This window comes from Rousettus aegyptiacus, unplaced genomic scaffold (assembly GCF_014176215.1).
Source record: "Rousettus aegyptiacus isolate mRouAeg1 unplaced genomic scaffold, mRouAeg1.p scaffold_m13_p_6, whole genome shotgun sequence".
Lineage (NCBI taxonomy): Eukaryota > Metazoa > Chordata > Mammalia > Chiroptera > Pteropodidae > Rousettus > Rousettus aegyptiacus.
The window spans coordinates 94,994,280-95,008,554 of NW_023416309.1; the positions used below are offsets into that span (position 1 = coordinate 94,994,280).

Sequence of the window (14,275 nt, forward strand, 5' to 3'; positions counted from 1 at the left end):
CCAGGTTTTTGTACAAACTTTAATCTCTGGAAGCTCATTGTATGAGGGGTGGTAAGAACCTGGGGCTGCTAGTCAGATTGGTTATAAATGTGAGCAGTTTGTTTAGCCAGAGACAGCCATGAGGAACTGAACTGATGGACTGATGGACCCGCCCCACCTATTTGAGGTGTCTCTACTTAACTCATCCAGAGAGACTGTCCCCACTCTGCCCAAAGTGTTACCCTACTGTGTTCCCAAGAGTATGTGCATATGGGCTTGTTAGATGTTGTGAGGGGAGGAGCTTTTAATAAATACCAGTTGAATTATATGGATAATTGGATCCATTATCTACTCAAAATGACAGACAGAGGGAAAAGAGGGCTTTTTGAGGAAAAGAGCATAAGTTACCCATAGGTTTACAAATTCCACATTTTCAGCATCCTTCTTTCTTACAGGAGGGTGAGTAGGTGTGTATCAGTTATGCTGTGATGGGCTGACCTCCAGGAAAAATTGGCGGGTGGGACCTGATGGAGGTCAACTTGAAGACCTCCATCCACTTCACTTCTGCTCTTGCTCACAAATGGGTTGGGCAAGGCCCGAAACACGCAAAGGAAAACCATGAGGTGTTTCTTGCTGGTTTCAACCACAGGCTGTGGTGGGACTGCAGTCCTTTCAAGGAAGGGTTGGCAAGATTAAGGGTTCTGGGAGCAGCCCGAACTCCAGCCGATGACCCTCCAGAGCCTTTGACCAGCTGGAGAGGTGTCTAGTCCATGGCAGTGGTTGGGTGGGGGCAGTAGCTAAGACTGAAGTCCTTGATTAGGCTGTTTGGATTATGTGGCAAGGGGGACAGGACTCCATCCTATCCTTTTTCTCCTCTAGATCCTTGTCCTCCTGAGAAAACCCATCTGGAGCTGGTTTTCTCTTGGTCCAGAAGGGGTGCAGGTGGTCTGGGTGCCAGGCTTTGTAGGAGGGGCTTTGCCTGGCCTGCCCTTCCCCAGCTCACATCATCTGAGGTGGAGCCAAAATATCTGGGGGGTGATGCTGATACCAGGCTCCAAAGCTGTTGCCATAGCCCCCAGTGGCCAGGGCCCCTGCCTTGGGTAGATCCCAGAGGGATGGAAGGGGTGGGGAGCAGGGAGACAGGGAGGGGGGCCTACCAGTAAAGTCCCCTTCCTGCCCCCCAGAGTTCTGCTTCAGGAGCTTCTTGTATTTGGAACGTTTGTTCTGAAACCAGATCTTTACCTTTAGGAAAAAAAGGGGAAAGAATGGAAGATCAGGAAGAACATATGTGTGGAGGGACATGACCAAAGGACAGGGACCCAGTGGTATGGAGCAGTCCTGGGAGAAGAGCAGAGGCTGGGAACACTTGCTCCCAGTCTTCCACAGCCCAGGAAGCCCCTGAGTTCCTCCCTCAGAGCTAATACCAGTTCTCCCGGTCTGGGTATCCTCCTCCACCTAAATCCAACCCCCCTCCCTCCACAGACACACACTTTTTAACACATTCCCCCAAATTTACTGAGGGCCAGCTATAAACACACCCTGGAGAACTGTGATGGCAGGGCTAGGGGACTCATCAGTCATTCCCACCTAGGGGGTGAGTTCTCAGAGAACACACTTTGGGATGGTTAGCCTGCAGGAAGGATGAGACTGGCCCCACCTGGGTCTGGGTGAGGCCGAGCTGCGCGGCCAGCTGGGCCCTCTCGGGCAGCGCCAGATACTGCGTATGCTGGAAACGCTGGTTTAGATGTTGCAGCTGCAGGCTCGAGTAAATGGTCCTCGGTTTGCGCAGCTTCTTGGTCGGGGCCTGCGGGCGCCGCTCCAAATGCTCTGGCGACAGCGGCGGCTTCTCATTGTCTGGGGGACAGCACAGGACCGAGTGTGTGGGATGGTGAGAGGGTCCGACGCGCAGTTTCACAGGCTCATTTGCATCTCGTTTGCATAGGGCCTTGGAGTAATAAAAAGCGCAGGCACTGGCCCGGCCCTTCTCTACCTTCCGGTCCACGCTCTTTTCAAACCTTATGTCCACTGTACACCGGCTGGGACCAGATGCGGTTCTTGCCCTCAGGCAGCTCTCACTCTTAGGGGCCCGGTGACCCTAGGAAGAAAGCGCCTAGGGCTGGAGCTAGGGTAGGGGTGGCGGCAGGAGGTCAGAGTTCAACCGGGTGCGGTGGCGCCAGCTTGGGGTGGGGTGGGGTAGAGTGGGGTGGGGCGGGGCGGGGCGGGGCACAAAAGCTCGGTCGAGGGCTGGGCTGAGGCCTGGGGAGCACGGGGGAAGGGCATTCCGGGCGGAGGGAACTCACAAGCAGTGCTCAAAGGCGTGAGACAGCGTCTGCGTGGCAGCCTCGCCGCAAACGAAAGAGGGGTGGGTTGGAGGCAGCCACGCCTTGAACGCCGGGATGAGCACCCCTCCCAGGATCAGAGTGTGGAAAGCGCTCCTACGGTTTCCCATCGTCTCCCCTACTGTAAGAGGTCGCCCTGTTCCTAAGACACACCCTAAAGGAAAAATGACCATCTCTCCTCCCCGCCGTGGCCGGCCGGCTAGGGGAGACAGCTTTCAGGCCCCCTGGAAGCCGGGTCGCGGCGGAGCAGCCCCTCCTCCGCCCGGCCGCATCACAGCGGGGTTCTCGGCTGGTAGGAAGGTGACCCGGTCTGGAGAGAGCGCAGAGCCCAGCAGCGCAGGCCCTCCCCGGCCGCTCCTGCATCACGTAGCCTTGTTGTCGCGATAGAACTTGTCGCCTCTTGCCCCCAGGCTCAGCCTCCCAAGTAATCTCGAGGGTGGAACAACTCGGCCTCAGAACGCGGTGGGGGGGGGGGTCGAGGGGTTCTCCACTTCTGATCCAGGCGACCCCAATCTATGCCACTCTACGGGGACACCGAGACCATTCCATGCAGATGGTAGGGCCGCGGCGGACCAAGCGGCTGAAATGCCCCCCGGTTTAAGGCAACATTCGTTGCATTCCACGCAGGTCTACCTACCATCCCAGCCGAGAGGGCGCTTGTTCCTTGTGCCCAGACGGCTAGTGTCCGCCCTTGTCCCCCAAACTCTGTCTGCCTTTGTCCTGTGGCAAAGGCATCAGGTTCCCCGCCCTCGGCCGGCCCAGGTGACCAATTGCTTTCACTTCCCCCACATCTCTCAACCGTGGCCGGGGGCGCTTCGGGCTTCTCAGATCCGCCCCCCTTGACCCCCACCACAGCCAATTCCCAGAAAAACTGTTGGGTTTCCGCTCCCGCCCGCGCCTGTCCGGCCTCCGCTTCTCCGATCCTACTGATAGAAGAAGCCCCAGGCTTGCAGCCGAGCTACCACCCGCGCCTCTCTGGCTGCATGGACCGGGAATTCGGACCCGGACGCACCCAGAGAGGGCCTGGGCTGCAGCCCTGGCTCCTGAAGTCTCACACCCCTCCACACCCTGACTCTCTCAGCAGATCGCCCCCCCACCCACCCCACCAAGTTCCTTTCCTGACAGCTGCCTTTCTCCGCACTGGCTGCAGCAAGTCACGACTGGATCTGCCCTGGTCACGATTATAAAGCCAGAGGGCCTTCCTGGAGGCGCCACTGCCCAGCTTGCTCAAAAGGGTGGTGGCTCACTCGGAGTCAAACTGCCTCCTGGGGGGGGGGTGGGCACTGAGTGGGTGCAAAAGGAGGACCCCCCCAAACCCTCTCTCACACCCCAATCATTCAATCTAGAGCAAGCCAAACCCATAAGTTTCAGGAGAAAAAAATGCTACAATCTAGTCTAAGGATGTGTGTGGTTTTCGTTGCATCCGGGGAAATTCCGTAAAGAAAAGGAACGCTCCACTCTCTTGTGGGTGGACCAAGCAAAAGGAAGACAGTGAGTTTGTTTGGCCCACAGGGCTGAAAACACCATCACCATTTCCAACAGTTATCTTAAGGACAAGGTTATCTTCCTCCACCCCAACTACATACACACCCACATGAAAGTACCATATTAGCATATATTGAAGGGAAAGATCCAAGGGATTGTTTGTAAGAAACTAGATCATTTATAGGACTCCCCCCTCCAAAAACAAACAAACAAACAAAAAACCAACTACTCCTCCTCCAATGACAGATTCAGCAGCCTGGAAAAGGCAGCCCCAGTTCCGATACAGAAGGTGGTTAACTTTTGGGGGCTCTGAGGAAGTTTCCTAAAATCCTCTTTTCTAGCCTCATACAGTGATAGTCAATTTACAAGGGCCTGGAGCCTGGAAAACAGGCTGTGTCCTTGGCTCGTGCACACCCCTTCTCTGGGCCTCAGTGTGCCCATCTGTGTATCAAGGAGGTTGAGCTCCCAGATCTCTAGTGGAATGACAGAAAGGAGGAAAATGTCTTGGTCCTGGGCTGACTCCTGCGAAATCACCAGGCGGATGTGCAACCTTGGAGGAAACTGTGACAAAGACAATTGTAGGGGCAATGAGGTAGGGGCAGGGAGTGCAGAGGACCTGAGGTCTGAGCCAGAGCCAGTACAGAGGGGTGGGTGTATGTACTGTGTTGCATAGGTTTTGCCCTGTGACACCCAGGACCAGAAAGACAGGCTAGCTCCTTGGTTTCTTTGAGGACCTCAGTCAAAATTTTCTCAGGAGCTCAAAGTTGCTCTAGGCAATGGGAACTGGGGCCTAACCTACCCCAAGTCAAGAGGAGAAGATGATAGGGGGGCTTGCTTCTTCTGCTGGCAGGCTGAGGTTTACAATGAGAGACAGACTGACCCACCTGTGGCTGCTTTCTTATAACAATGGGTGGTGGGGTTCTAGCCCCAGTTTCTGCCAGGCCAGCTTCCAGTCTCGGTCAGGCACTTTTGGAAAGGTCCAAGGGAGTGGGGAACGGCCCGAATAAGCCCCAGTTTCTACTGCTCTCCTTCTGAGACCTGATTTCTATTTCTCAGGCTTTGGCTTAAATACTGCTTTCTGAGACATGACGAGCTCTGCGAAGAGGGACGACTTGAGGAAGGGGAGTGCAGGACAGAGAGAATCCTGGGGAAGGGGCTAGGCACCCACAGACACATCTGGATTCTTTCAGTTTTCCGTTACACGAAGGTACACACAACCCTGTTGCTCCGGGAGATGGGGTAGGGAGCCCTGCTGCCCAGCTTCACAAAACTGCAAATCGAAACCAGGTCGGTCTAGAAAGGAGACCTAGATCAACTCGCCCCCGCCCCTCCCCCTGTCTCCCGCCCCATTCCTCCCCCCACCCCCAGATCTCGTGGAATCTAAGTTCTGAATCCCGTTAGCTGCGCCCAACCAGTTTAGGGGTGCACCGGAGCAGGACCCGGGAGGTGGGAAGAGCCGCCGTGGCTGGACTTACCTGCCTCCCGCTGCTGCTGAGAAGGCTGAGAGAGCGCCTCCGGTTGCTGGCAGGGCAGGTAAGCGTCTCCAGGGGTCGACAGCCCGGTGTAGGCATAAGGCAGGAGGTGGCCATACGGCCCAGAGTAGGGCAAATCGGAGGCGGCTGCGGTTGCGGGGGACAGGCCTGGCGGGTAGGCAGCTACTACCGATGGGACGGGGGCGATGTCCGGGAAGACGGCTTTGGAGGCGTCGGGACCAGGGAGGGAGCAGGGCAAAGAGGACATTGCGGCCGGGGCGCGGGCCGCAGGGTCTAGGCCATACCCCAGCACGTAGTCTGCTTCCTCTGCCAACTCTCTCTTTTGCGAGCCTGGGATGTTGGGGCCGGATAGGCCCCCCAGCTAGCCCCTTCCACACTTAAGATCCGGGGGAAAGTGTCTCTCTGTGCCTTTCCAGCGGAGAGCGCACGCCTGGGAAAGGGGTTTCGGAGGGGTGCCCCCATGGCTTTCCCCTCCCCCCTAAATCTATGGGGGCCCCCTTTTTTGGCTCTTGGGTTCGGTTCCCGCGACCCGACGGGGGCCCCGCCCACTTAGACATCCAGGATTGGCTATTGCTCGCAGTGACCTCACCGAGGCTTGGAGCCGGGGCCCGCCCCCCCAGGGCAGCCCCTGGTAGGGAAATTCGGAACTGGCAGATGCTGGGGGACGGTGAGCTCGCTGCTGGCCCAGACATCTTGGAGTCCTCTCCGAGGGGGTCCTGGGGTTGCTGGGCGATTGGAGCAGTCTGGAAACTCCACTGCCCTGGCGGCAGAAACGCGATGGAGTTGATGGGTCTGGGATGACCAAAGGGCAAGGGGAGCGCAGCGCAGTGGTGGAGTGCTCTGTGGCGGCGGGGGTGCGGAGACTCTGCGGACACGCTTTCCCACCCTTGGGGACCAGCACCGCGGTTCCGATCCCCCCGCCACGGACCTGCAGGGAAGTCGAGAACAGACTGCCAGTGCCCGCAGCTTATTCAGCGCGTCGGAATGAGTCGCACCAGAGCTCCAGCAGTCTGTTGATAAACAGACGCCGGGGCGGGGGAATAATCGTCTGGCACCTAGCCTACCCCGCACGCGCGTGCGCTGGGCGCGCAAATCCCCGCGGGGCATCCTCTTCCGCCAGGTACGCAGCGACAGCCGCGACTTCACCTCACCGCTCCCTCGCCACCTGGTCCTGGCTTCCGCTTCCGGCAGGGGCCCCGGGTTGGTTGCGACACCGCAGCTCCTACAAGCCCCCAAGGCCACAGTTGGGATTCGCTATCTGGGCTATTGTCCGTGCTGCGTCCGGCCTTTCCCGGGGCCGCATCAGGCTGAAACCGTACAGGAAATGGGACAAAATGGGACAAAAATGGGAGTGGGCAGTCCAGTTTGATGGCTCCTCGAAGGGTGCCGAAAATACAACAGGCCCGGCTCGGTGGGCGCATTTTCAGTGTGTGTGCAGGACCTGCCTCTAAACAGTAATGCCCAAGACCCTAATGAACAGGCATCCACGTGTACAAGCCTCTGTGACCACATGTACACAACTACACAGAGACTCCATCCAAATACAACATATGCATTTGCACATACCAATGTACAGGTATCTACAATGTCCACATTAGTATTCCTCCATGAACAGAGAGGTTAATTAATAGATCTGAAAATACGGAGTATAGGCTGTGATGTATACACACCTCCATTCTCAGATGAACAACAATATCCCTGAATAGAAGCAATATACTTGCCTCAGCACCAAGACTATACAAGTTGAATTGCCAGTATACACACTCAAAAATACAGAAAATCCAAACATATCAACACTTAAGCACATGTGCCCATCCTATAAGAGATACCTGTCTACAGACATCTAAGCTGCTTTCATGTAAGGGGAGAGACAGTTACATCCCCAAACCCACTGGTCTTCACCATACCCACATACCCACCTTTCTTACTTGAGTATGAAACTTGAGCTGGCATATTCATGTTGGCACATACACATACGCTGTCATCATCAGGGCTCAGAATGAAGGTGGCAGTCTTAGAATTTCAGGGTGGGGGAAGACAAGATCAGAGAAAGAGGGAAGCTTAAAAGAGTAAGAGAAGGAACTGGGGGTGGCCAGCCTAGGTCTCCTTGGGGAGACATAAAGATCGAAGTGGTATGCAGGGCTGGTTAGGTGTCTTTATGGGGAGGAAGAGCAAGTTGGCTTTAAACTAGACTCCCCGCTGGAATAGACAGAGACTAGTTTTCTAAGAAAACACACCTGTGGCACCTGGCTCTGAGCTCTCCACCCTGAAGCCTTGGAGTTTCAGAAGGAGCTCTATGCGGAGCCCTTCCTCTGGGTAGCTAGAGAACCCCCTCCCTCTCATCCAGCAGGGTTTGCTCAATTGAGAAATACTATTTCCACATGGGACCATCTTTCCCCCCTCCCTCGCCCCCCGCCTCTTTCTTACCCAACTCTATGCCTCCTTAGAGCTGGAGCTACGAACGAACGTACAAGGATCTATCCTAAAGCTTCCTTTCTGCTGCCATCATCTTCCTCTGGAGGGAGATAACCACACAATAGCACCGTGGTAGGCTCCAAGGATGTCACCTCCTGGTGCAGCCAAGCAAGAGAATGCTGGTTCAGGTGGGGTTAGTTGTCAGGGAAAGTTTCACAAAGGAGGTACTTTTGAGGGGGAACTGAAAGAGTAGGTGGAAGGATACTTCCTCCAGCCCAGGTACCCAGGCTCCTTTCTGTGCTGGGCCTAGCAAGAAAGGGCGGGATGGGTTTTTCACAGGCCTCTGCCCTGGCATCTCCCAAAGCCAGGAGATGGGTAGTGTGAGCCTCTCCTTAGCTCTTAGGGGGCTTTGCTGGACTCATGGAGGATCCTTTACCCCCATGCAGCAGTAGGAAACACCCTGCAGCACTTTAGAATTTATAAACTACAACGTCCTCACAAAACAACTTGAGAAGTCGGTACTATTATTATCCCTGGTACACAAATGAGGAAACCTGTCTCTCCATCAGCACCTCCCTGTTCAGGGCTCCCTCTTCTAAAGGCTGGAGGCTGCGGCACCTAGCTGGAAAACATCCCCAGGGAGGAGTCCCCTCTGACAGATGTAACATCCCGCCAACCTCAGGGCCTGAGAAAACCTAGAAAGATGGAAGGGACAGGGATGGGAGCTAGGAAGAACTGTCAACACGTTTTTGATTAGAGGGGAGGGAGGACTGGCCTGGGAGGACTTGGGCCTGGGTTCCCATCTCAGCTCAACCTCCAACTGGCTGGCGATGATAGCCTGGGTGGACCATTTCCCATCTCTGAGACTCATTTTATCCAGAAGGGATAAAAGGAGGGAGCCGTACTTAAGATCTCCAAGCTTTTGTCATTTCCTTTAGAATGAATTGCAAAAAAACAAAATCCTAAAAACAGTGAAAGAGGAGGAAGAGGAGAAAGCAGGAGGAGGAGAAAGGGGGAAGGAAGAGTGGAAGGGGGAAAGAAAATTAAAACGAATTAACTCTCTCTTGTCACTACCAAAATCACGGCTTCTAGCTTGTCAGGAAAGCTGTAAGTAGCTCTCCCAGCTCCCGCAGGTCCTCTTCCTTAGCGAAAGGAGCTCGCTTGGAGAACCCCAGCGCTGAAGAGAGGCCCTGGGAGCCGACAGCGGAGTTCTGAGTGGGAGACACCAGGCCGCAGCAGTGTCGGGCTTCAGCGGGCAGCGGCGAGTGGACCTCAGAGATCCCTGCAGAGCACGGTGATTTGCAGGTTCTTTGCGGGTCGCCTGGCAAATACAATCCTACCCAGTCGGGTAAATGATTCTTGGAGCAGAATAAGCAACTGCGGCGGTGCGATGCGTGCCTTGCTTGTGGTCACCCCGAGATCGGACTCTCTCTTGAAGCGGGGAACTCCATCCCACCTCAGTGCCCCTTCCTGATCCCCTAAACACGTGGTCGGTGCACGGGGCTCTCCGCAGTCCTTGGTCGCACGCTCCCGAGCACAGGGCCAGCGTCTGCTACTGGAGCTGGGCGCCCGGGGTCTGTAAGCATTGGAGACTCCACGCTTCACCCACGTGGATCCGCCCGGCGGAACGGAGGTTCCGCGGTGACCCCAGACCCCGGCTCTCCGCGCCCATGACGGGCTCATCCGCGCCCTTTCTCCTCCATCCCACCCACAGTAGCCAAACGAAACTTTAGCTCAGTTTTGTCTGTTCTCAGTGGAATTTAAGTCCGACTTGCCGAGGCTTTCGTCGTAACTCGGTTTGAGGAAACTTTGTGAATAATTCGGTTTGGCGGGGAGGGTGGAGGGAGTCCTCCTTCCGCTCGGCCGGGTGTGCTGTGGTTAAAGCCCCCACATTTAGACAGGCCCGGGGAAGGGACAGTGTGTAGAGGCCTGTGTTCCCTCCCACTACGATTTCACTTTTCCTGAAAATTTGAATTATCCTGTCTCTTTTTCTTTTTTTTTTCCCGATGGAGCAGTTAATAAGCGCGGGGCGGCGGGCTGGCCGCCGAGGTCTCCGCCAGCCCCGCGGGGCGCTTGCCGGGCGCTCACCTCCACGCCGCCCGGAGAGCTTCCCCCCGACAGGCGCCCGGGCCTGGAGAAGCTCCCAGGAGAGGGGAGCGGAGAGGCCTTGGGGTCAGCGCCACCTCAAGACCCCGGCAGCACTAGGCGGGAGGATCCCCCCACGAGGGTCTCCGGCACTGTCCTCAGCGACGCGCTCCCCGTGTCGTCTTGTCTTCGCGTCACTTCCAAATTTCAGACTCTGCTCCAGGAAGTCTTCGATTTGGGATTGACCGGGACGTTTAAATATGTAAATATATACATATAAAATCACCGAACACGTTCAAGACAAAATAAAATGGTTAAAAAATGGGGCGGGTTTGAAGGTGCGATGGAGGTGCCGCCCTGTGTGGCGACAGAGCTGGACTCAGCCGAGCGCGGGGGCCGGGAAAGGTCCCGACGGGAGTGCGTGGGCGCGGGGTTCAGGCCGGGAGGGGGGGGGGAGGGGTCCCAGCCGCGGATGCCGCGGGCTGGGGGGAGGAACCATAGCGGGGACCGCGCGCCAGAAGCTCTTAAGGGCTAGAGGGTTAGGGGGCGGAGGATGAGGAGAGCTGGCGGGAGGCCAGGAGACCAACCCCGCTGCAACGAATTCGCTGCGCCCCGAACGAAGGCAGCTCCACTAGGTTTTGAAAACCTTTCCAGACCCCAGTACGGAAACTAGGGCGTTCGGCCGAGGTCTCCAGCGCCCGGTCCCCGGGTGGAAGCCGGAGGTAGGACGTGGCGGGAGTGAGGAAGTGCATCCAGCGGGCACCGCCGAAGCGACTGTGTGCAGGGGCGCACAACATCGCACAGAACACACGCGTGCACCACAAACACAGACGCACACTCCCATAACCCAGCATCCGCAGCACAGACTCCATCGGCAACCACGACATCTTCAGCACGTACACAACCACATCACACATACACAATGCACGCGGCGAACACCCAGCACGCACGCTTCACTCACACCCGCCCCTCTGGACCCCCTCGGCTCACGGAAGGTCTAGATGGTTTTCGTTTCACTTACTGATTTCCCGACCCTTTTGAGGTCTGGACTTTTGTTTTGTTTTGTTTTGTTTGTTTTGTTTTCTTAAGAAAAAGGCAGGTCCGGTCCCCGCATTCTAGTCTGTAATGCGGAGTCAGAGAGAAGAGGAGAGACAGCCTTACCTCTTCTGGGCCGGGCCTGGGAGAATGAGGGGGATATTACCACCGGGCGCCACAGACGCATCCGCACCCCTTTGCTCCCTAAGTGGAAAAATAATCACGAGTACAATAGAAAGCCCCCCCAAAACCTCTGAAGCTTTCTCCTCTGTGTACAGCCTCCTTGGGCTCCAGTCAGGCCTGGTGTGAGAGAAGAGCAGATGGGGGAGGGTGAGACGAAACTCGGTCCCACCCCCACAATTCCTCTCTCTTCTAAACCCTCCTCCACCCGGCTCAGCTATGGGAGGCGGGGGCACTAGGCCAGACGAGAGGCCCAGGCCCACTCTTGGCTGTTTGACTGTTCAAGGAGGAGAAGGTGGCTAGCACACTTCCTCCAGCCCACATCTACCCACGTGGTTGTCAATCACCCTCATTAATTCCTGATGGAAAAGGATCACACACTGGAAGTTCATCACTGCTGCCTGGAAGAGGCTGGAAGACATGGAAGTGGGCAAAGAAGAGGGAAGGGTTTGTACTTGCTGGTTTGGGTGGGGGCTTTTCTCAGTTTATGGCTTCCCAGGGGAATTGAGTTGAGCTGTGTTACTCATTTCCATCTTCTCAAACTAGTTTACCCCAATCCTCCTCTGAAGGCCCTTTTCAACTTGTGAGCTGATCCAAAAGTGTCCAAGCCTGATCTTGGGGGGTGAGGGGGGGCAGGGGGGCGGCTCTCCCAAACTCTGGGAGAGACAAGCTTTCCTCCAGCCCAAATTTTGGGTGAGATGTGCCCCCAAACTAGTGGGGAGCAGGAAGCTCAGACTCACCCCAACCACCAACCAGCCCACAGGGGCACTGGCTGCCTCAGTTGCTGTCCACAGGAAATGGGGAGGGGGGTCAGGCAGGTAGTGGTTCTCTGGCTACCTGAGGCACAGAAGGATGCAGATGGAGGCACAGTTCCTGGAGACACCTCTAAGGAACCTTTTGGGACCTTTGAGGGATAAGAGGAGCAATGGTGATCTGAGGCCCTGCATCTTGTGTAACACAATAATAAAGATAACAATAGCTAACACTTATTAAGTGTCTTGTGTGTTCCAGGCACTATGCTAAGCCCTTACATGCATCATTTCATTTATCACATGAATTCTATGAAGTATCCATATTATCCCCACTTTACAGAAGAGGAAATAGAGGCACAAAAAGCTTGAGCAACTTGCCTTAAAGCTAGAATTGGAACCCAGAACAGCTTGTCCTCTTAACTACCACAGTGTTGTCTTACCTGGCAAAGCACCACTCAGCAAGGGCAGAGGAAGGGCCGAGCAGGGTGAGAGGACCCCAGGAGAGACATGCCCCCTATAGATAGGGGTAGGAGAAGTAATAATACCAGCAATGGCTAATATCTATTGTGGATTTCCTCATCGAAATCTTCAAACAACCCTGCAGGGGAGTCCTATCATTATACCCCATTTTACAGATGAGAAGATTGAGACACAAAAAAAGCATGTGGAGGGTCTGTACTCACTTGATTGGAAGGCAAGGAAGTGGGGAAAGAGCTGAGACTGAGAGTCAGGAGGTTCCACACTGTGGAGGGCCTCAAACCCAACCAAGAGTTTAGGATGGGGCCCCAGGGCAGCGAGGAGGACCAGGATGGGAGTTGAGAGGCTTCCTGGGAGCATCTCGGGTACCACAGTAGGCTGCAAAGGCAAGAGTCAGGAGGCAGAGAACCCATTTAGGAGGCTGTTGCAAATAGGTCAAGTGTGAAGCGAAGAGGGAGGGCCCAGCCGGTTGGTGGCAGAGGCAATGGAAAGGAGGGGAAGCTTGAGAAGGGTGGCTCAAAGACACACTCTACTGGGCCTGGTGACTGTACCGGAAAAGGGTAGAGACAAGAATGACTCTGAAGTTCCTGGCCTGGGCAACCAGAGGAGCCCCAGGAAGAAGCCATGTGTTTGGTTCAGAGATTCAGGAATTTGATGGGTGAACAGACCATGAACCAAGATTCTACATTTTGGATACTGCAGCAAGTAGCCAGCCACTCTGGTGTCCCTTGGGTACCCCTGCACAGGTGTCTTCCCCAGGGCCCTGGCAGGGTGCACAGGTGAAACTTGCATATATGCAGATGTATGCAAATGAGATGAACCCAGCCTGGGCCCTGAGCCAAGAGCCAGGAGAGGAGGGCTGCCCTAGCCCTGACTCACCCTCTGACATGCTGCCTGGAATGCCACCTCCCCAGCTGGGCTTCCTCCAACTTGGGGAACTTGCTTCTGGAATCACCCTGAAGCTCAGGACCAGAAGATCACAAACCCAGAGGAGCTGCAGTTGGCTTAGGTTGGGGACTTTCTAAATCAGAGTAAGGCTTTATTTTGAGCCCTCCTCTCAAAACTTCAGCAGGGATGGAGAAGGCAGGAAGAATATGTGGGTAATATGACATTTTTAAGTCAGTCCTTAAAGCATTTTCACATATTAAGGCCTCATGGTAACTTGTGAAGGAGGTGATTTATTAGCCCCATTTTATGAAGACACTGAGGCCCATGTCACAAAGTGATTTGCCAGGGAAAACCTGGCTAGTGCATATGGAGCTAGATTTCAATCTAGGTCTTTGCTTTAGTGCCCTTTGTACTACTTTATGGTTTGGTGCTAGGCTAAGGGAAGGGGAAGTTAATTCTGGAGTCTGGGATGCCACATGGGGAACTGCTGACCCTCAAGTATCGGGAAGTCAAGGGAAAGTAGCCTCTAATTCTCTCAAAAACTTCAGCAAGTAAGTGAGCTCTTGTGTCTAGATCTGAGGCTACAGCCTCCCATTTGGCTGGACCATGCGCCCCACTTCCAACTCCTTCGTGACTCACTGTAATTCAGTACTTTAATTTTTAGCACCTAGCAGGTACAGGATCTGTGCAGGGCACTGTGGGAGATCAGCTGAGGTTCCACCCAACTGAATTTGGCAATTCCTGTGTATTGAAATTTTGTGTGTGTGGGTGGGGGGGGGCGAGATATATATATATATATATATATATATATATATATATATATATATATATATATATATATATAATTAAAATATCTAGAGTTAAGGAATACTTATAAAAGAAATAGGACTCAGCCAACTCCACAAGACCCCTCCTGAGTGACCCTCCTGGATTATAATCCTCTCCTCCACCTGGGTACCCCAGCTTCTGTGCTAATCACTTTCTTGCTTTTCTTTAAAGTTTCATCACCTGTATCTGCTTACTTTCACCTGCTGAAGAAGTTTGAATGGAATTGGACTGTAGGTAGGATTCTTGCTTCCCTCACTTGACAGTTCATTGATTCTAAGACATCCTCCTCTGTCTTCCTTGTCCACCCCTCTGGTTTTCT

The 14,275-nt window shown here is 54.7% G+C and overlaps 1 protein-coding gene across 1 annotated transcript; it reads right to left on the reverse strand.

Moving 5' to 3' along the window:
* On the reverse strand, positions 1 to 5,825 carry DLX4 (distal-less homeobox 4). The gene is made up of 3 exons (XM_016158434.2): positions 5,279 to 5,825; positions 1,637 to 1,833; positions 1 to 1,221 (listed from the first exon to the last, which is right to left on the reverse strand). Exons 1-3 carry the CDS (start codon positions 5,541 to 5,543, stop codon positions 979 to 981), a joined length of 705 nt encoding a protein of 234 aa, XP_016013920.2. The 5' UTR covers positions 5,544 to 5,825; the 3' UTR covers positions 1 to 978.
* Positions 5,826 to 14,275: the final 8,450 nt, after the last annotated feature.